This window comes from Sinocyclocheilus grahami, unplaced genomic scaffold (genome assembly GCF_001515645.1).
Source record: "Sinocyclocheilus grahami isolate Dianchi unplaced genomic scaffold, SAMN03320097.WGS_v1.1 scaffold868.1, whole genome shotgun sequence".
In the NCBI taxonomy this organism is placed as follows: domain Eukaryota; kingdom Metazoa; phylum Chordata; class Actinopteri; order Cypriniformes; family Cyprinidae; genus Sinocyclocheilus; species Sinocyclocheilus grahami.
In genome coordinates, this window is record NW_015506047.1 from 193,864 (window position 1) to 216,128 (window position 22,265).

The 22,265-nt window shown below is 42.2% G+C and overlaps 1 protein-coding gene across 1 annotated transcript in view; it reads right to left on the reverse strand.

Moving 5' to 3' along the window:
• The window catches only part of col5a3a (collagen, type V, alpha 3a), a 61,957-nt gene extending 39,837 nt beyond the window's left edge, over positions 1 to 22,120 (reverse strand). The window contains exons 1-3 of the mRNA XM_016248162.1: positions 21,846 to 22,120; positions 1,229 to 1,396; positions 891 to 1,104 (exon numbers count right to left, since the gene is read on the reverse strand). Of these exons, the coding sequence (XP_016103648.1) occupies positions 891 to 1,104; positions 1,229 to 1,396; positions 21,846 to 21,921 (458 nt within the window). The 5' untranslated portion in view covers positions 21,922 to 22,120. The remainder of the gene's footprint in view (positions 1 to 890; positions 1,105 to 1,228; positions 1,397 to 21,845) is intronic.
• Positions 22,121 to 22,265: the final 145 nt, after the last annotated feature.

A 22,265-nucleotide genomic window follows, 5' to 3' on the forward strand; every position in this document is an offset into this window, starting at 1 on the left:
AAGAGCATTCTATAAATGGACACTGTGATGCTATGGTACCATAGCCAGATCAGGAGTCTAGTTGAAAAATTTATTTTTATTCTGCAAAAGCCACACTTTAAAATAGCTCTCATCCTCCAACAATTATACATGTTGGAATACATCTACTCATAATAATGTATTTATGAATGCAAAGCACGATTCATAGTGCATAATAGCAAAAAAGTTTTCATTGTCTCTGCTTACACCTGGTATTAACATCCATTTCAGATGATCTGATTAAAGATAAATACAAGTCTAAACACAGTCCAAAATATTTTGTGATCAGATCATTCAAACCATAACAAAGAATGACCATTTACACATGAACACGCAATCATATTCACATTACTATCTGGTTTAATCTGCAAATTTATCTCAGCAGATCACATTAAATCTGACCACACATAATGAATATTAATACCCATTGTTAAATGCGATATTGGTATTCACTCAATCTCCATTTAATTTACACATTAGCTAGCTAAAAGATTTTTCACTTTTGCGAGTGGAAGCTGATTAATTCTGATTCCCGTTTAATTTATTAATACAAGTTCCTAGTCTAACTTATTCATCAAAATGTAAATGTAAAACCTGCTCTTCCTATTCCACTGACATCACTAAGGCCGCACTGGCTATTGGATAATGTTTACCAGTAACCAATATATTATTAGCTATATTAGCTATTCAGGCATTTATTTAGCAATGTCACATTTAGTCTGAATAAAATCAAGTTCAAGATTTATCCTGTTTTGCTACGAAATACATCAGATTATTGAAGTAAAAGGGGTTGTGAACAGCAAATCTCATCGGTTACAAGTAAAGAAAACTTAAGGGCACTTCAGAGCTAGGAATGCATAAAAAACACTCACTTCCCATCAGCCAGATTGATTTTCTTAAAAATGGGGTAGAGATCTGGAGCTGGCTGGCCTTGGTGGTCTTCATAGAGGAATACAGGTGATCGGCCCATCTCCAGCCCCAGCTGTTGGACTCCCTGCTCATCATACAAAGACACCAGGAAGAATTGAGAGTTTTTCTTAGCCTTGACAGTGGTCATCAGAGAGAAGTTCTCAGGGAAAGCAGAATCTATGAAGAAAACAGCAAAGCATCATTCATATATAACACAATGTCTGTAGAATTTGCACTTCAGAAAACCCCATGGCCTCAAATGCTTGTAGGGTTGTGAAAGTATGTTTCAAAGAGTCCATACCTGGAAAGAATTGTTTAGTTGGGGCACTGAGTTGAATCTTTTTGTCTATCCTGTAAGCCATGTCTGTTTCTGATGTGTCCTTTCTTTCGATGCACAGGCCGGCCTCCACTGACACTCCCTCCATGTCTTCAGACAGCTCCAGTACCCGTAATACATTGATCAGATTAGCTGTACACAAAAGAGAGAAAAAAACTGAGTTTCATTTGTAGGCTGCTATAAACAGATTACTTTTTTGGTGAGTACATTTTAGTTTACTTTTAAAAAGATTACTTATTATTTTAGTTGTAGGTGGTTAAAAGAGGTGGGGTATTAATAGTGCAGGATGGTAATTTCATAAAAAATTGGCATCTGCTAACTTGATGTCCCATGCTGAAAAATCCAACAAAAAAGTTTGAAATAATTATTTATTACAGAAATAACAAAATATTTAAGTAACAAAAATACTTTAAAAGAATATACTTAAGTATGAACTGAATGTAATGTTTTCAAGCACTTAACTGCATGTTAATTGCAAATAAATGAAAATGTATTATAGTTCAAATTATATATTAAAAATATATATAAAACATATTATAAAATATATTAAATGCAATTAGCTTTTTTAACCACTTAAGTAAGACTTAAGTACATCTTAAGTACATCTTTACATATAATTTCATAATTACCTGTTGTCACGGAATTATGGTTAAAATGTACTGCAGAATGTACTGACAAGCAAAAAATTTAATGTCATTATTACTGAAATCTGTATGTTATGTTTTTACATATTGTGGCGAGCTACCCAAGCAATCATTAGCATTGTCATGGAGAGGGAGAGGATCCAATTACCAGGAGGCGGAGTCTGTGAACAGGAGCCACCTGAGAGCCATCAGGAGAAGGGGATATAAACAGAGCAGAAAGAAGCATCAAGGGGAACGAGATCTCCTAAAACCAGGCTAACGTTGTCTCTGGTTCTTTTCCTCACGCAGGCTCCAGTGATTATTAAGAGATCCCAGATCACAAGGTTTCGTCCGGCAGGTTCCTGCTAGTGATGCAAAGTCCGATTCATTTCCGCGAACCGGTTCTTTTCGGACAGATCGGCTCATTGAACCGGTTCAAAAAGCCGAATCATCGGTTCCTGACATCATCGTGCAAAAACGTCTCTACGCATTTCTTTTCTAACAACTCGGTGCAATGTTGTATCAATGAAAAATTCACAAGTAATTTGTGTCAACCCATATTGAAACATTAAAAAAATAAAGTTATTTGTGTGAAGTATATTGCTGATTATTACCATATAATTCACTTAAGTTAATGGTGTTTGTGGTCACAGTTTCATTCACGGGTTCCTTTATGTCAGATACGACTCACTGAGCATATTGACTAGCCTACAACTAGGATAAGATTCCTAAAAGTTTCACACCTGCAGCACACATTACAGACATTAGGGCCTTTCGCACCGCAGGAACCCTTTCATAGTACCAGAACTAATTGTGGAACTACCCACTTTTCGGCGTGTTCGCACCGCCGGAACTGGGTGTGATTTTAGTACCGGACTGCCTTTTTCGAGAACCAAATTAGCTCCTACTCCGGAGCAGGGTCTAACCAGCACAACTGGTACTAATCGTGACGAAAGATGGAACTTACCCCATGCCCCCGTACGAAAACGGCCTCACCCGCCATGATTCAAAACGCTGTGTAAACATACTGTAAGCATGTCAACTTATTTAGCAGCAAGTATGGAGAACAGCGATAGGTAAATATAATATGCATGCACAATAAAATATTGTAAAATTTATTTACATCACTCGACAGAAAGGTTTTTGCAGGTTTTAATAAAATGTAAATTAATAACAGTCATAATAAGCATATTTCCAGTACACGAGTACTGGAATCGTCAGGCTTGTACAGTATCGTCAACTCACTCATCAGAATCTTCGGTAATCCTCTGCAAACTTCGCCACGGCTCATTCGGTTCTTGTTGAGTCCTCGGCAATCCTCGGCAAACTTCGACAGTTGGTTGAACCGGCTCAATCTGTTCTTTTTGAGTTGGACGTGCTACTTCGGCTGTGCGTCCTGCGTCATCAACCCGGAACTAAAATTCGATTCAGTTCGATTTGTGAACCGGCTCGACCAGTTACTTCCTGAGAACCGGCTCAAAAGAACGATTCGTTCAAGAACCTAACATCACTAGTTCCTGCACCTTCACTTCTACACTCTTCACGGCAGATGATCTGCCTCTCTGATCCTTGGAGCACCTTCACCACTTTCATTATTGTCACTCAATAAATGCCCCTTAGGGGATATTTCACCACACGTTGAGTCTGAGCCTCCTTTCTCCCACCATAACTGGTGGAGAATGCGGGCAAGTGAGAATTGAGGTTAGATTCTGTCCTAACGTCTGTGTGTTGTCTCTCATTACCTTACAGATCCAGCTCTCTCACACTGTCTCTAGTGCAGCATGGAAGGGCTGAGTGTGAGTTTGAGTGGCTCCGTCAAGAGACCGGCCAGCGAGCCCCACTCCCCAGTACCCGGGCCGTAGCTGGCCAGCTGCTCACCAAATTAACAGATCTTGATGATGTAGAAGCCTGCCTCCACACATTTGAAATTGTGGCAGAGCGAGAAGGGTGGCATGTGTCCGAGTAGGTTGGTATTATTGCACCCTTTCTGCAGAAGCGCAGCGTGCCTACTATTCGTTACCCTCCACCTCAGCCACTGATTATGCAGCACTGAAGCAGGAGATATTGGCCCGGGTGGGGCTCTCATCTGTGTATGCAGGGCAGCGGTTCTTTGAATGAGTGTATGATCCTTGGGCCCCCGTTTGAGTACAGGCCACCCAACTCTCTAGGTTGGCCCATCTATGGCTTCTCACTGGCCAGGCTACCGCATTGCAAGTCGCAAAGGAGGTGGTGGTAGACAAGCTGCTCCGTTCTCTGCCCCGGGTGCACCGGAAGGCTGTGGGGATGCAAAATCCAGAGTCGCTGGCTGAGTTGGTACAAGCAGTAGAGCTGGCGGAGGCAGCTCAAGCACGAGACTTGGGAGAGAGGCTGGAGCAGGATTTTTTTCAGAGAATACAGAGTGACAAACGACCACTGGAGAGTACCACTATGCCAGTAAGCAGACCAGTCACAACCGGGCCCACGGGATGAGCCTATGACTACCGATCCCAACCCACTAGCAATGCGGGTGTGGCTAGCAGGCTGTATTGTGCACCGGGCTATACCCTCTGGGGCTCCGGAAAGGAAAGTGAGGATTGACGGACGCCCGGTAAAGGCGTTGTTGGATTCTGGCAGTTCAGTGAGTCTGGCCCATCCAGACATTGCACCAGTGAAGGATGAAGGTAAAATAGTGATGCCCATCACCTGTGTGGATGGGGACACCCAGTATGTGCCAGCCCGTTCTGTTAATATCGCCGCAGACACAGGGAGCTGGAGGATGAAAGTAAGAGTAGTAAAAGATCTACCAGTACCCCTCCTGCTCGGTCGTGACTGGCCAGGGTTCGACCGCCTTCTGTCAACCACAATGCAACCTTCCAGGCAGCGTCGACCGTGCAGAGGAGGAGCGAAACAGGAGGCCCCACGTCAACCAGTGATGCTTGCCACTGACAGTGAACCAGAGGGTGAGTCACATACTTCCCAGTTAAACGTGTACTCTTATCTGTTCCAACAGGTAACAGCGGGAGGCTCATTTAACAGAGAACAGAGAGAAGATTAGTGCCTTAAGAACTGCTGAGATCAGGTAAGAGTAATTAATGGAAAAGAGCATCTACCCCCGCCACATCCAACACCACATTTCATTGTCGAAAATGGGCTGCTCTACTGAGTGGCACTTGGGAGGGGTGAGGAAAAGCATCTGTTGGTGGTGCCTCAAACCAAGACAGGAATGGTTCTGTTCCTGGCTTACTCGCATCCACTGGCAGGGCACCTGGGTCCCGATAACACGCTTCAGCAGCTCAGGGATCGATTCCACTGGCCAGGAATAAATGCAGAGGTGAGGTGTTTCTGTAGAAGCTGCGAAGTCTGTCAGCGCACCGCCCCACAGAAACCACCCCCCAGTCCCTTGATTCCACTGCCCATTATAGAGGTACCTTTTGAGCGCATCAGGATGGACCTGGTGGGGCCATTGCCAAAGTCAGCTCGGGGTCATGAACACATCTTGGTCATCATGGATTATGCCACACGGTATCCTGAGGCCATTCCCCTCCGAAAAGCCACCTCCAAGAGTATTGCCAAGGAGTTGCTCCTTCTGTTCCCTTTGAGCTATTGTTCGGGCGGCAGCCACAAGGGCTCTTAGATATAGCCAAAGAAGCCTGGGAAGGCCAAGTTTCCCCACACCGATCTCTGATTGAGCATGTGCAGGAGATGAGGGAAAGGATTGACAAAGTGATGCCCTTAGTGAAGGAGCACTTAATCGAATCCCAACGGGCCCAACAGCGAGTGTACAACTGCCCCACTCAGGCACGTGAGTTTCACCCAGGAGACAGGGTATTGGTACTAATTCCAAATGCTGCTTGTAAATTTCTTGCATCCTGGCAGGGACCGTATACTGTGATAGAAAGAGTGGGGCCGGTAAATTATCGAGTCCGCCAGCCAGGACGATGACGGGGCGAACAAATCTACCACATCAACCTGTTGAAGAGATTGGTCGAACCCGCAAACCAACTGGCATTATTTGCCATAAAGGAGCCTGGGGTGGATCTGGGAACACAACTTTCTGCAGTCCAGAAGAAAGAACTGGAAGCCCTGGTAAGCAGTTTTTCAGATGTGTTTTCAGAGACCCCGGGCCGGACAGACATCCTCTCTCATGAAATTCACACCCCACCTGATGTCATCATTAAACAGCGGCCCTACTGGGTACCAGAAGCTCGCCGACAGGCTATAGAGGAGGAAGTGCAACGGATGTTCCATTTGGGAGTAATTAAGGAGTCTCGAAGCCCATGGTCCAGCCCTATAGTTATGGTGCCCAAGAAAGATGGAACTTACCCCATGCCCCGAGTAGATGAGTTGGTTGAACGCCTCGGCAGAGCCCGCTTCATCTCAACGCTTGACCTCACCAAAGGTTATTGGCAAGTGCCGTTGTCTAAAGATGCCAGAGAAAGAAACCGGGCACAACCGGGGGGCACTGGCAGTATCGGGACTTACCCTTTGGCCTGCATGGGGCAGCAGCAACATTCCAAAGGCTCATGGACATTGTGCTGCGTCTGCACCGAGCTTTTGCCATGGCTTACATCGACGACGTTCACTCAGAGCATTGGGAATACCACCTGGATCGGCTAAAGAAAGTCTTGATGGAACTACGGAAGGCTGGACTAACAGCCAACCCAAAGAAGTGTCACCTGGGCCTGTCAGAGGCACAGTACCTAGGGTACAGCATTGGCCGAGGTCTCATCAAGCCACAAGAGCAGAAAGTGGAGGCAGTGAGGCGGTTTAACCCACCTACCACCAAAACACAGGTACGTGCCTTTCTCGGATTGGCGGGTTACTACCGGTGCTTCATCCCCAACTTCTCCTCTATAGCCTGTCCCCTCACAGACCTGACCAAGAAAGGGCAGCTAGAGAAGTTACGCTGGACAGAAGAAGCGAAGCAAGCATTCCAAAGCGCTCAAGACGGCTCTCACAGCTTCACCAGTATTGCATGCTCCAGACTACAGTTGCCCCTTCATCTTACAGACAGATGCATCAGATGTAGGAATAGGAGTGGTGCTGACCCAGGTCCAAGCAGGTGAAGAGCATCCCATTGTCTATATCAGTCGCAAGCTCTCTCCTACAGAATCCCGATATGAAAAGGAAAGGAAAAGGAAAAGGAAAGGAAGCCCTGGCCATAAAATGGGCAGTCTTGGAGCTGAGCTATTATCTGACAGGACGCAGTTTCACCTTAGTCACGGATCATGCTCCCCTGCAGTGGATGGCCCGCGCTAAAGACTCCAACGCACGAGTGACCAGGTGGTTCTTGGCACTCCAGGACTACCACTTTACAGTCCAGCACCGAGCAGGGTCGGCATGTGGTAATGCAGATGGTCTGTCCCGGATGGTCACTAGATGGTCAGGTCTGTCTGTCTCTCTTGCCCCCCCTCCTCCCCCACTTCTCCATTCTTTGCCCACAGGCCCAAGACACCGCTTGGGGGGAAGGGGTGGCGAGCTACCCAAGTACTCATTAGCATTGTCATGGAGAGGGAGAGGATCCAATTGCCAGGAGGCGGAGTCTGTGAACAGGAGCCACCTGAGAGCCATCAGGAGAAGGGGATATAAACAGAGCAGAAAGAAGCATCAAGGGGAACGAGATCTCCTAAAACCAGGCAAACATTGTCTCTGGTTCTTTTCCTCCTGCAGGCGCCAGTGATTATTAAGAGATCCCAGATCACAAGGTTCCGGTAGGTTCCTGCACCTTCACTTCTACACTCTTCAAGGCGGATGATCTGCCTCTCTGATCCTCAGAGGACCTTCACTACTTTCATTATTGTCACTCAATAAATGCCCCTTCTGGGATATTTCACCACACGTTGAGTCTGAGCCTCCTTTCTCCCGCCACGATATATATGTAATCACACATTTGTAATGATGAAGTTCCAATTTAATACATTTAAAATAGAGTTACTTTAGATGTGCTTCAATATGTTAGTCAACACATTAAAATAAGTGTTGACTTAAAAGCGTCAAAAAAGATTAAAACTAGGGCTGGGAAAGTCAATGTGTTATTGTCGCATTAGCGCATTTATTGATTAACACCGACAATTATTTTATCGTGCGTTAACGCAGTTTTTTTATTATTATGAAAGTCTGTTGCTCACTGGTTCTGAATACACATACAGACAAACCATGGGTCACAGGAGGGGTGGGATGTTGATCAGTAATGGCTTGGGATGGGTGTCATCATGCATCTCAAGATACCACAGAGCATTTAGGGAGGGCCAAAAAGACTGCAGCAGCGCAGTGCTCACATGAAGCGCTCACGACTTCATAAGTGGGAAATAGGAATAGCACGTTAAGGCAGCAGAGAAGCGCTCTCGCTCAGCACAGTGGAGTGCATAGTTTTGTTAACTTTGTGGTTATTTTGAGTCGTTTGGGACGCAGTAACAAACGGCCCTCTCACAATATATTGCTTTACAGCTCTATCACTTTTACCGCTCAGAAATGTTCACGCAATCATGTTGCACGTATCAGAAGTTCTGCGCTCCGACACTACATTCGTACCGTGCCCGAGTCCAACTGAACCGTGCTCTGGCCCACCTCTTCCAACCGAGCCAGGGACGGCTAAACGAACCGCGGCACGGAGCGATCACACTAGTCAAACGAACCGGGCTTTGGGGGTCAGATGCGCTGGAGCACGGTTAAGATTGCCTAGTGTGATACACCCTTATTCTTCTGCATCCTGCACACACGAGTCTCTACCCGCCCATCAGGTGTTGTCCTGCACCGCACTCTGCTGCGTTGAGTCCCGCGATAGTGCAGGTCTCTACTCAGAAAGTGCCCGTTATAATGTTATGATCGAGGCTCTGGACTCTGAGCATAACTTGTTTCTCTATAACAAACTATAAAATATTTTCTATAAAAACGCAGTGGCAAATAGCTTGTTTTATATTTAATTTGATTACATTAATGTTATAAGTTGAGATTTACAAGAACTATTTTAATTGCTACTATGTAAAAGGAATACTGCTGTAAAAAAGCACCTTATTTGTTTAAAGTGTTTGCAAACCAAATGTTATTGCACTTTTGTTCATATAGCAGTACTTTTAAATGAAAAGTACACAATACACTACTTTTGAATTCATTATTGAATTTTGTGCATAACAACGTGATTAATCGCAGAAAATCATGCAATTAATCGCGATTTTAAAAAAATGTATCGTTGCCCAGCACTAATTAAAACACAATTATTTAAAATATATGTTAAAAAAACTTAAAAATTTTTGAAATTTACAATATTGCAAAGTGCAAATTAAGTCTTACATAGTCATGAAAGTATATTCTCTTTAAGTACACTTAAGCAGTCTTTTATTTTATTAATATTAGATTATCTGCAAGTACAGTTTTGATTTGAAGTACAATACAAGTGTATATTCAATGCTATTAAGGGCACTTAGTTTTCAAAAGGGTACGATTTGGCTAATTAACTATGGTGCTTGGCATAGAAGTTCTGAAAAGTCTATTCGATGTTGCATGTATCAGTATCGAAAGAATACTAGTTAGGAACACTACAAGGAATGTAAAGCACAAGACTACAGCCTGATGGCCCTGCAGATGTTTTATTCACTAAGTCAATCCCCTTTGGGTCACAGCAAGATCGAACAAAAAAAAAATGTATCGTTGCCCAGCACTAATTAAAACACAATTATTTAAAATGTATGTTAAAAAACCTTAAAAATTTTTGAAATTTACAATATTGCAAAGTGCAAATTAAGTCTTACATAGTCATGAAAGTATATTCTCTTTAAGTACACTTAAGCAGTCTTTTATTTTATTAATATTAGATTATCTGCAAGTACAGTTTTGATTTGAAGTACAATACAAGTGTATATTCAATGCTATTAAGGGCACTTAGTTTTCAAAAGGGTACGATTTGGCTAATTAACTATGGTGCTTGGCATAGAAGTTCTGAAAAGTCTATTCGATGTTGCATGTATCAGTATCGAAAGAATACTAGTTAGGAACACTACAAGGAATGTAAAGCACAAGACTACAGCCTGATGGCCCTGCAGATGTTTTATTCACTAAGTCAATCCCCTTTGGGTCACAGCAAGATCGAACAACAAGCTGAGAGTTTGGCTGCCGTTAGTTTGCTCATCTGCACCCAGCTCTAAGTGTGTTGATCTACTTGGAAGCTTCAGGATGCAGTCAAGTTCAAATAAAGGCCACAGCTGGTTTTGGATGGTGTGTCATTATGGGATAGAGTTATGACACACAGTCTAGCCTGAGATAGTTACACACACACCAGACAGGTGACACCTGCTGGCGACTCTTTTTAAAAAAAAATGACTTCCACTATCTAATGTTTACAATCACTTGAAACGTATTCACAGGAAAGTTGTAAGAAAACATTGTAGCATTAATAAATAACTGCTGTTGATGTTTTATTGAATTACAGATTTAATGAATCTATAATTGCACAGGTTAATCTAATGAGGCTGGGGGGGGGGGGGGGGGGGGGGATTTTGGGGGGCACACTTTAACATTTATCTTAACGTACTTTAAGGATTGTCTTAAGTCATTTTTCACTGTCATGTATCAATCTCTAGAAGCATACCATATAAGGCTAAAAGTAGCCTATAATGTTGGTGTAGTTTGTTAACTGCATGCATCATAAACCCGTCTTTTTAGGCAAGTATGGGTGTCATGTCATAAAATATTTGACTAACCACAACCTTTGGCATGCGTGTCAGCTGAAACAAGGATCCTAAATTTAAATTGCCCTCCTGTTTCCATGGCCTTCCTTTCTCTCATCTGTTAATTAAACATGAGGGAAAAGTTTGTCCATGCCAACCAACTGCCTGCCTGAAAAAAACAGTACTGCATTTTATGGCATTATTTATTTGTTTAGCAGATGCCTTTATATTGGGCTGGCTCAAAGCATGGCAACAGACTAGTAAAAAGGCAGTGGTAAAATCCAGGCGAGACTCAAACACAGTGGAAAACATCAGTTACTCATTTAACTACTTCAGACAGGGTTGTGTCAATATGTTGTGCCATTTATTACATTACACAGACCTTGTAAATAAACTAAATTTTCGGTTCAATGGCCATTGTCTCACAGACACGCATAAACGCGCCACCCAACTCAGCCACATCTGTTAATGTTCACTGGTTTAAGTCCATCAGTCTGAGGTGAAATGTATTTGACAGTTCAGTAAATCTATCTGTGTAACTAACTGAAATATGGATGATTGGAAAAACATACAGCCACTTGAGAGGGCCAGTGTCTGTTTTTTTCCTTTCTATACACTATTGTTATGCTCTCATTTAAATAAACATGTACACATACATTTGTAGGCACATACACAGTGCATGCAGAAACAGGTCAGTAAGTCAGTGGTGTTTATATGTCTGAGCAGCTATGTAATCTGCATCAGAATAGGCCCAATTATCACAGGACTCTGGTAGTGTTCAGCCTTGCAAACGTCAGACATCTTGACTCGACATCTCCGCTAAATCCATAATTCTGACTGCTGTCTAATCCAAAAGTCTAACAAAACAAGAAACTGCCCCAGACAATGCTTTTGAAAAATTTACAAAACTATTCACAAGGTTGGGGTCAGTAGGAATGTTTTTTTGTTTAAAGAAACTAATACTTTTTTTTAAAGGACATTAAATTGATCAAAAGTTACAACAGATTTCTATTTTAAATGAACATTTTCAAAGAATCTCTCGCTGTGAGAAATGCTGCAAGTGGAATGATAGAAATGGTGAAACGGTTACCGTGGTGATACTGGGTGAATATCTCATGGGTGGAAAGACCTCTCAGCCAATCAGATTCGAGGAACAGAAAGAACTGTTGAATAATACTATTTTACTCTATTTTTATTAAATAAAATGCAGCCTTGGTTAACATGAGCACATTACAAAATCTTAACGACCCAACATTTTTGAACAGTAGTGTGTGTATATTTCTTTAAACCAGTCACCATTTTTTTCTGGAAAAAAAAGAAAAGAAAAAAAATTCAAAAAGAAAACCTTTAGCTTTTTGTAATTTATTATTTTATAATCCTGTAAAGTGACATGTAGTTTATCAGTTCTATGTTAAAACTCTATACATCATTAACAACTATACACATGAAAATAATAAAATTACAAAAATGTTGCTTACAATAGTTTTAGATGATGTATAGTGTGTCACATTGCAGTGTCACAATTTGAAACGTCATATCTACCCACTTACAGTTGAGATAATACCTTGTGCTCAAAGTGACAATATAACTTGTTTACCAAATACTTGGAATGAAATTCTAGAGGGAATGGGTAAAACAGAGCACTGTTTAATATCTGCCCTCTGACCTCAGAGAAATTCACATGAGAGTAATAACAGTGGCCTAATGGTCTGAGAACAGGAGGAGAAATGCCTCCTCTTAGTAAGAATTCTTTCAGCACATTCCCAAGTGAAACCTTGTTATTTCATTCAGCACTTGTTGATAATACCTTGTGCTGAATGAAATTCTAGAGGGAATGGGTAAAACAGAGCACTGTTTAATATCTGCCCTCTGACCTCAGAGAAATTCACATGAGAGTAATAACAGTGGCCTAATGGTCTGAGAACAGGAGGAGAAATGCCTCCTCTTAGTAAGAATTCTTTCAGCACATTCCCAAGATACCCAGCTCATAGTGAACATGTTCTCAAATGCTCTCAAAACAAAGCATCCCTGATGCAGACCGTCAGGTTACTTTTTAAGGAAATACAATTAAAGGTGCATCAACATTTATGGCATTAAACCATTAACATTATTCAGTCAAGCACTGTAAGAATACCAATGTTTTAAATATTGCATGCCTACAAATAACCTTAAATGGGCACAAAGTCAATGTGTTTACAAAGGCATCACTAGTAGGATAGGAAAAGAGAAAAAAACCGTGCCCACTATTCCCAAAATAAACCTTGGCTAACGTCTCGGTTACGTATGTAATCCTCGCTCCCTGAAGGAGGGAACGGAGACGTCACGTCGGTGACCGACGAATTGGGATCTTGCTTAGAGGGATCAATCCACTTCGAGTGTAAACTAAACGAGCCAATACACATTAACATGCGATGATTGCATCCAGCTGCCGCTGATCACAGCGTGAGCATAAAAAGGCAGCCAGTGCAACGCATATCAGGTTTTCCCTAAGGAGCCGAGCCGGTGACCCGGCTGCTCAGCGGTGGTACAGCAGCCGTGGCAACGGGACATGACATCTCCATTCCCTCCTTCAGGGAACGAGGGTTACATACGTAACCGAGACGTTCCCTTTCAGTCGGTCACTCTCGACGTCACGTCGATGACCGACGAATTGGGATCCCTACCAAAGCGCCATGGATGCTGCCCCTTCCAGTGTCCTGTGCGAGCCTCCTGCACCCCTTTTTGGTGTAGGCCAGGACTCGCAACAAGAAGACCAGTCACTGTTGTCGTAGCACTACCCACTCAGTAAGATTGGATAACACTGGGAAAACGTACCCGTTCCTCTTGGAACAGGAACGTTGCGGAAGCCCCATCCTTCCCGAAGGAGGTTTCGGAAGCACTTACATTTACATTTAGAAATTTAGCAGACACTTTTATCCAAAGCGACTTAATAATGAGGACAATGGAAGCAATCTAAATCAACAAAAGAGCAATGATATGCAAGTTCTATGACAAGTCTCAGTTAGCTTAATGCAGTACATGTAGCAATACTTACATATATGTGCATATGGAAGATTAGAGGTGATTATAACCCTCTTGGGAATGGCAGAAGTCTGCCGGGGAAACACGGGCTCTGAGGATATACCATGGGCTTTACACATATGGGATCCACTTAGGTCTCTACATATGGAACCCAGCCCTCTACCGGTTCTCATGGATTCATCTACCGGTTCTCCATCTGCCACGTCTGGCTGCCGAGGGGATGGAGGAGCTCGACAGGGTCTACAGTACGGACACTCTGGAGCAGTTTTAGCAAGCCGATACTAAACCGGGGCCTCTCAGTGCCTCTCCCGGTTTGAGGTGAGAACACAGGAGGATACCGGCTCCACACGAAGGCTATAGAATCTAGCAAAAGTGTTGGGTGTCGCACACACCTCTACAAATATCTGTCAGCGAGGCACCACGAGGATGCAACACTTCTAGTAGAGTGAGCTCACAACCTGAGCGGGCAGGGCACACCCTGTGCCTGATAAGCCAGGGTGATGGCATCCACAATCCAGTGGGCCATCCTCTGCTTAGAGATGGCCTTCCCCTTCTGCCGGCCTCTGTAAAAGACAAAGAGCTGGTCTGAGGTCCTAAAGCTTTGTGTCCGGTCTACGTACCATCTCAAGGCTCGGACGGGACAAAGCAAAGCTAGGGCTGGGTCTGCCTCCTCCGGGTGCAGAGCTTGCAGGTTCACTACCTGATCCCTGAAGGGGGTAGTAGGAACCTTGGGCACATAGCCGGGCCGGGGCCTCAGGATTACCTGGGAGTCAGCCGGCCCAAACTCTAGGCACGAATCATCGACCGAAAAAGCGTGCAGGTCCCCTACCCTCTTGATGGAAGCCAGTGCAATCAGGAGCAGAGTTTTCATTGAAAGAAACTTTAGCTCGACTGACTGCAAAGGCTCAAATGGGCCCCACTTTAGTGCTTTGAGCTAGACTTTAATAGTTAAGGGTGGAGGAGACAGCCTTCGCTCCAACCCTTGCTGCAAAAAGGAAAGCACGACCCTGGTCGGGCATCGCTGGGGGTCTTCTCGGTGAGAAGAACACCACTCGACGAACAGGTTCCACTTCAAGGCGTAAGTGTGTCTCATAGACAGTGCTCTTGCTGAAGTGATGGTGTCAACTACCTGCTGGGGTGGGTCACCTAGAACCTCCGCGTCCCGTCCAGGGACCAGACATGAAGTTTCCAGAGGTCTGGATGCGGGTGCCACAGGGTGCCTCATCTCGGAGTCAGTAGATCCTTCCTCAGAGGAATCTGCCAGGGATGGGCTGTCTGAGTCTGAGAGGGCCAATACAGCGCCACAAGCAGGACCTGCTCCCCATCCTCCCTGACCTTGCTCTAAGCGAGATTCCAATTCGTCGGTCACCAACGTGACGTTGAGAGTGACCGACTGAAAGGGAACAAATCCTTTACAAAGTAGGCCCTTCTCTACTGAGATCTCCTGAAGTCTAGGGAATGTTCCTCCCCCAGCATCATGAAGAGGCCTGGGGCAGGTGGCTGGACGCCATGTTGGATATCCGGAGCCAGTCCAGAAGCAACATGCTGATGCTCTTTATATCCGCCAAGAGCCAAACCTGAGCCAAGTCTACAAATCACATTCATCAGAGGTTGTGAAACCCAAGGCAGTGCTATCTGTCTGTTTTATTCACCTGTACGCTTCAGCCAAGTGCTACTCTCACAGATCTACCTGTAGCTATGTTACCTACACCTATCTGGGTGCGGCCATCTGGCACATTTCAAAATGCTTAGTCTGGGGGCTTATAAAGTGGAGACGGCTTTCCAGCATCACCTCAAAGAGCTGCTGAACAAATTCAAGATTTATGTGAGTTGAACACAAATCTGTAGCAAATGCAAATTACTTAGAATGCTTGATGAGTGAACCTATTCAACCCATAAACACATTTATGTGTATATCTAGCACTTGGTCTAAACAGATAGTTCACCCAAAAATGAAAGATCTGTCATCATTCACTCACCCTCATGTCTTTCCAAACCTGCATGAATTTCCTTCTTATGCTCAACACAAAAGAAGATATTTTGAAGAATGTGGGTAACCAAACAGATTCTGGTCCCTCACTGACTTCCATAGTATGGGCAAAATACTATGGAAGTCAATGGGAACCAGGAACTGTTTGGTCTTCAAAATATCTTCTTTTGTGTTCAGCAGAAGAAAGAAATTCATGCAGGCTTGGAACAACTTGAGAGTGAGTAAATGATGACAGAATGTTCATTTTTCTGTGAACTATCCTACTTAAAAAAAATCACTCTAAACTTCAGCCAGTTGTTTAATATACATTTAAACTATAATACATTTTCATTTAATTAATGTAATTTAATTAATGCAATTAACATGGAGTTAAGTGTCCAAAAACATTGCATTCAGTTCACACTTAAGTACATAATTTTATACTAAAGTGTTCTTCTTTTTCACAAGGGTATCAATTTAATAGAAATCTCTCAAAAAGAGGCTTGCAAAAGAGGTTTGAAAAACAAAACCACGAACCAACTCAAACATGGCAAGTACTATTTTTAGTATATTATATGATTACTATTCCGATCTATACAATTAAAACTCTGAATGAATCATTGCAGTGCTTTGGTTGAAGTCTATTAAAACATTATGTTACTGATCTAATGTTTGCACATTATGCACTAAAATCTGCAACATGATACATTGTGGTTTATACTGGCTGCACTAGCCATGAACATCCTTTGAGCATCAACCTTGTGTTCCTGGCGTCTCCGCCGTTCTCATATTGTCCTGTGTCTTTATTTACTGAAAGCAATTCACTTGGGATAGGAGTCTTGGCTAAATTATTAGCTGTAAAATAAACTATAATTTGAGGGAACTCCCTTTAGTGTTCATCAGTCTGTATATATTCTCCCACATTGACTCGAGACCACAGGAATATTTACCACACCATGAGAATGACTCCGGCGGTCTGGAGTTTCTCTCTACGGATTTTTAAAACATAATACCACAAACTGATATGTATATTTACTTATTATGAAACTTATTATGAAACACTATTGTAATTTAACAAACAACTGGAGTCAGATATCAGTACTAAATCTGTGATAAACAACATTTAACACCCTTCTGAGGCTGGATATAATTGAATTACTGGTCGTGACCCCTGACCTCAAGGGGCCTGGAGCCAAACCCTGTAGACAGCAGAAGCAATGAAGCGAGGAGAGATGGGACAATGCAGCTTAGACACGCCCAAAGGCACTCCAGAAACGGTCCCAGCTCACCACACCTCAGCCACAGTCAATCTCTAGTTACACACACGTTAACACTCTTTCCACATTAGACAAGCCCAAAACACAGTTCAAATCTCAGATTTCCTTCTGTGTGGTGTCCGATCCTATTTCACCTAGTTTGTCTTTCAACATACTCTTTCATTTGTTCAAACTTTTCTAAGAAAGCGTAGGATGGTGGCTTTATGCGTGGAAGTAATCAACTGAGATCTCCCAGATGGATGAACGCTAAATGAAACATGCACAAATTTTGAATGCTTGGAGCATAAACGTGATTGAGATTTGATGTTTGGAAGTCGTTCAGAATGGTGGCTGGATGCTGTTAGAAAAATCTGGAAGCTGCCCCACCGCAGCAGCGAACTCTTTCCCTCTAGGAGTCACGCTCCACTAAACCCAAAGTTTGGACAGAACGAGATTGTTTAATACCACACCATTTCCCGCAACATGCAACCAGATTCTCAGCTGAAAATAAAGAAACAGGGAGTTTGGCTTCTCAGTTGCAGAATCGTCCATTTCTGTAGTGTGATTTTGATGGCAGTGGGAGCAGTATGTGGGCTTAGATACGGTGCTGTGGAGCACTGTGGGATACTGTATCCAGCGTACTTACAGTCTGGGAACTGCTGAGTGGACGGCACTATTGTGCCAAGGAGCTGAGCATCATTACACATCAGTCTCACATTACTCTGCCTGTAAAGTTTGTTCTGTGATATTTGCTCACAGTGAGACATCCAGCATGGCCCACTGTAAGCAGGTCCACAAAGGTAACACCTGCATCCCTCTGTCCCTCGCTGAACACTGCTGTCCCCCACCCCAATATACACATTAAACACACAAACCCTCCCAGTCTAAGACAGACAGAGCTTTGCATTATGCAGTCTCTAAGCTTTAAATAATGTACAGGAACTGTAACTAAAGGTGCAGTCACATTTACCACTGTTCAGCGAATTTTCATAGGTGAAAGCTAGTCATTTCAATAAGTATCCACATGATCTGGAATTCCTTGAGAGGGTAAAAGGTTTCCTCTCACAGTGGGTTCAAGTTGGATCACATGGATTTGCCATGTTGACCAGCAGAAAGCTGCTTGGTTTGAAAGTGACTTCTGTGTGAGCTGTGCTTCATACAGCCATGCTACACTACTAAAAATAGAAAATGGATCTTTTTGCCCATTAAATTTTGCTAATGTGACCACACCTTAAGCCATTCGTAGGTTGATTTTTTTTTTCAATATTGCTTTTGTATTAGTGGCTCAACATTGACTCAACCAATGGTGTGATTTCAGGTCAGGGCAATATGTCTGACTCAACCTCAAACATGTAAGACTGGAGTTTGGAGTGTTTGGCAATTTTTGCAGATCCCTTTGGTGTCACTAGTGCAGAAATCTTTGATTGTCTAATTGATCCACCAATGGCAATCAAGTGAAATTTGAAAATTTCACAATTTCAGAATCAGATCAAACAGGGTATTACTATTGTCAATTAAAAGAGTGGAAATGTTTTTTGTCTTTGTCCCAACAACCAACTGCAGGTTACTTTATTCTAGAACAAGGGTGTCCAATCCTGCTCGTGGAGGGCCAATGTCCTGCAGAGTGAGTCTGAAGACCTTGATTAACTGGTTTTAGGTTTATTTATTTGGGGTTGGAGCTAAACCTTGCAGGACAGTGGCCCTCCAGGAACAGGTTTGGACACCCCTGCTCTAGAACGAGCATTAACTGGGCTAGCCTGTAAATACAAATTTTACCATTGATTTAAGATTTTATTTCTGATTTGAAATATGTTATTGGATCATAACCTTTGATCAACAGTCTTCCCCCATCCAAACAGATAAGAGCTGCTCTTGCATGAATAGAAATAGATTCCCGGGTGGTTACAAATATGGCCGCAAAGTAACTGACTTGGGGACTTTGGTGGAAAGCAGCAGGAGAGGAGAGGTTTACATGGGTATAATGATGTAAATGAGGACATCGGTCCTCTTGAAGGATCATAAAGCCTTTGATACAAAATACAGTATAAGGCCATATAGAAAAGAGGATGGAGCTCTGCTTCTGTGAGCCAGATGTTTGTATTGTTTCTGGATGGAGGACACATTTCGCACAGCAGCACTGATGGCCCAAGTTCCTCAGCAGCAGGGAGGCATGTCTGTTTAGAGAAAGAAAGGGCTCTTTTGAGTGGAATCTCCCATCCTCATTGGCCTCTTGTCTTTAAATATTCCCATCCATACTGTTTCATGTATTTGTTTGTTCAGTGGGATCAAAAGGAACATGCATGGCTGCTATGCTGCATGAGTTTCCAAGCAGGCCGTGTGAAAGGTGAGGAACGAGGATGGCAAGGACCAGGCATGGACGAGCCAGATGTGATAACCATAAAGAGAAGATGCAACATTAGAAATAGTCCTTCCACAGCACTTAAAACTCAAGGCCTTTGAAGAAGATGGGACAGATAGACTGGATATAAATATGGGGAGGAAAGAATCCCAAACAGAAAAAATGCCTATGTTCACCACGTCAGACATGACAACACACTGTGGCTACAAAGTCCTACAGTTAAACACATGAAACTAACGCCAGACTTTCTCGGGGCAATCAAATACCCGACAGCTGACTCAACTAACCACATCCTGCTCCGTCATATCAGAATCCCCTGCTGCACCAGACAGGAGTGATACCACTGTGACTGCACATCTCACATCTTCTCTGCAGAAGCACATCATACTGAAATGAAGTCAAACTTATCTGACCTGATCAACATATACAATGAATTCATTGCAATTATAAAATTTACTTATTTACCTATTTCCTCTTTTTGCTTTAATAGCATTAGCACTCTAACTTGTTCTCCGCAAGGAGTCACATGATCTAATGTCACTTTGCTTAGTTCATTAGTGATCTAGAAATAATAAATATCTCTTTTATATCATAATGTTTCTTCGATTCATTTTTGAAAATTCTAAAATATTATTTGCAGGTTTCATTGAAAAAAAATGTATAAGCCTATATAGGTTGTACGCCTCACTTTAAAGGACATGTGAGCATCAGAAACTTAGATGCACTGTTATTTTAGTATCATTGAGATACTATTATAATTTGTATTAATATTTTGAATCAGATTTTACTTTATATTTTCCATTTTCATTTTAATTTGTCAGATTTCTAGTAGTTTTGTTGTGTTTTTTCCTAATTTTTAGTAGTTTTTTATGTCCATATTCATTTTAATTTCAGTTTTTGTTATTTTAGTACATCAAGTTAAACTACATTAAAATGAGAAATGTTGCCTTTGCAACTAGATGAATAAAAATATAATATTTTATAATATTTTATTTTATTTCAGTTACTTTTATTTTATTTCAAGTAACAGTTTTAATTTTAGTTTCAGTTTTAGTTTACTATAATAACCCTGCACTACAATACGCTCAGAAAATGCAGTGATTATATGCTCTATATATAATCACTGTAAACATCCCACTGACCTTTTCACACTAAACATAGCAGCATGAGTAGGTAATGCATCGTTTGATACTTTTCATGCTTATCACGTACATAAAATACCAACACCATTTTTGCATAAATAATAAATTAATAATGTAGGGCACACCAATATTTTTGACATCAAAACAAGTTTTATCTATGAGTTCAGATCTATGCAGTCTGCTCTGGGTTATGGTGTTGACATATATGCTACATTTGTACAATAACAAATTCGGCCAACTGCCCAAGAGGAATTTGAATCTACTGGAGATGGTCAGTAAGCACTCATTCACCTATATCTCAAGTCAACGTTAAAATGTTTCACAGCAAACCGACATGGGTCACATGCAAACTCAAACATGACATGACAGTCTGCTGGAGAATTTCCTTCCTTGACTATTCCATATATGCGAGTGAGGTAACTAAACCTGAGCAATGATTTTAACATAATAGAGCATTCTAAAGACAAAAGAGTTGTGAAAGCAATTAAAATGGCTATAATAGAAAAACAGAGTATCATGGGAAGTGTTGTGGATTGTAACACCATCAGTTAAAGCTATTAGAGGGGGTGAAATCACTGTCACACATGACCACCACGCTCCTAAGGTGACAATTAATGTATTACTTTGTATTACTTTGTGTATTACATAGTTAATGGATGTCAATTGACAGAACTACATTTTCATTATTTAGTCATTTAGTCATTTAGCAGACGCATTTATCCAACTTTATTTTTAACTACATTATTTGAATCAGCAAGTTTGTGTGTTTTATTTGAAATATAACCAAAATCCGTTGAAAAAAATAGGACAAGGAGGGTTGTAACACAATTCCCAATGTATTTCTAATGGAAAAATTGTGCAGACGCTGTATAGACCTACATTTCACACAACGAAGCATCAAACGCTGAAATTGTTCACATGAAAAGAGGGGGGAGTTAGGTAGGGTCGAGATGGGGATGGCAAACATTTTTGAGCATGTAAATTTGATTATCACGAAAAACTGATGACCGAAAACTCCCAAACTCAGTTAAAAAGGCAGGTTTCATTATAAGAAAAGATTCCAAATCTATATACATTTTTTAAATAAGCTGTAATCTATGTTTAAATACTAAACACAGCTGCAAAGCACCGAATAAATCACGGAAAAATAAACATACAGTCTAAACTAAAGTAAAGTGTGTTGGAAACCGGCCTTTTAGGAAACTTAAAAGCGTATGTGGCTGTCAGTCATCCTTAACCTCAATGAACAAGTTCAAACCGGCGGTACATATTCAACATTTATCTCAAGCTTCCTCCACATTAATGAGAGCTCGTTATAAAACGATTAAGGTAAAAAAAAATATATAAAAATAAAAAAAACTCCAAGTGACACGCGACGCAAATTCACACCATAACAAAACACTTTGGGCAACTTCTCTAAAACACGGGTTATTGACTCGCAGCCGCATCTGTAACAAGTGCACAGGAAATAAGTATGTGCTAACTTAAGCTTTCAAATTCTGAAAATGTTAAGAACAAAAAAGCACTGTTAAAAACTATTGTTTTAAGTTGAAATGTAGGCTACTTTACCTGCATGCGTCGTTGTGCACAGAGAGAGAAGCAGCGGCACTATCGCGCAGAGCGCAGTCTCCTTCAGCCGCCTCATGTTCAGGACCCGTTACCTCCACTCGAGCGCTTTATCACACAACCAGGAGATTACGACTGAGAAAGCCCAGAAGCCATAAGCGTACAGAGAGAGAGAGAGGCAAGTGCTGCTGCGGTTCAGGTCTGTAGTTTTTCTTTGAGTATCCTCCTCTCCTCCAAGACCGCTAAGCTTTGTCCCTCTCATTCAGTTTCTGCCTCCTCTCACTCCTTTCCAAACTTTCTCCCACGTCCCCTCCTCTCCCTCCAATGATCTCCAGAATCCGATGCTTAACGATGCCTCCAGAGGTCACGTGTCAGAAATTGGATGTGTTGTGACGTTGCTGTAATATATAATATATATATATA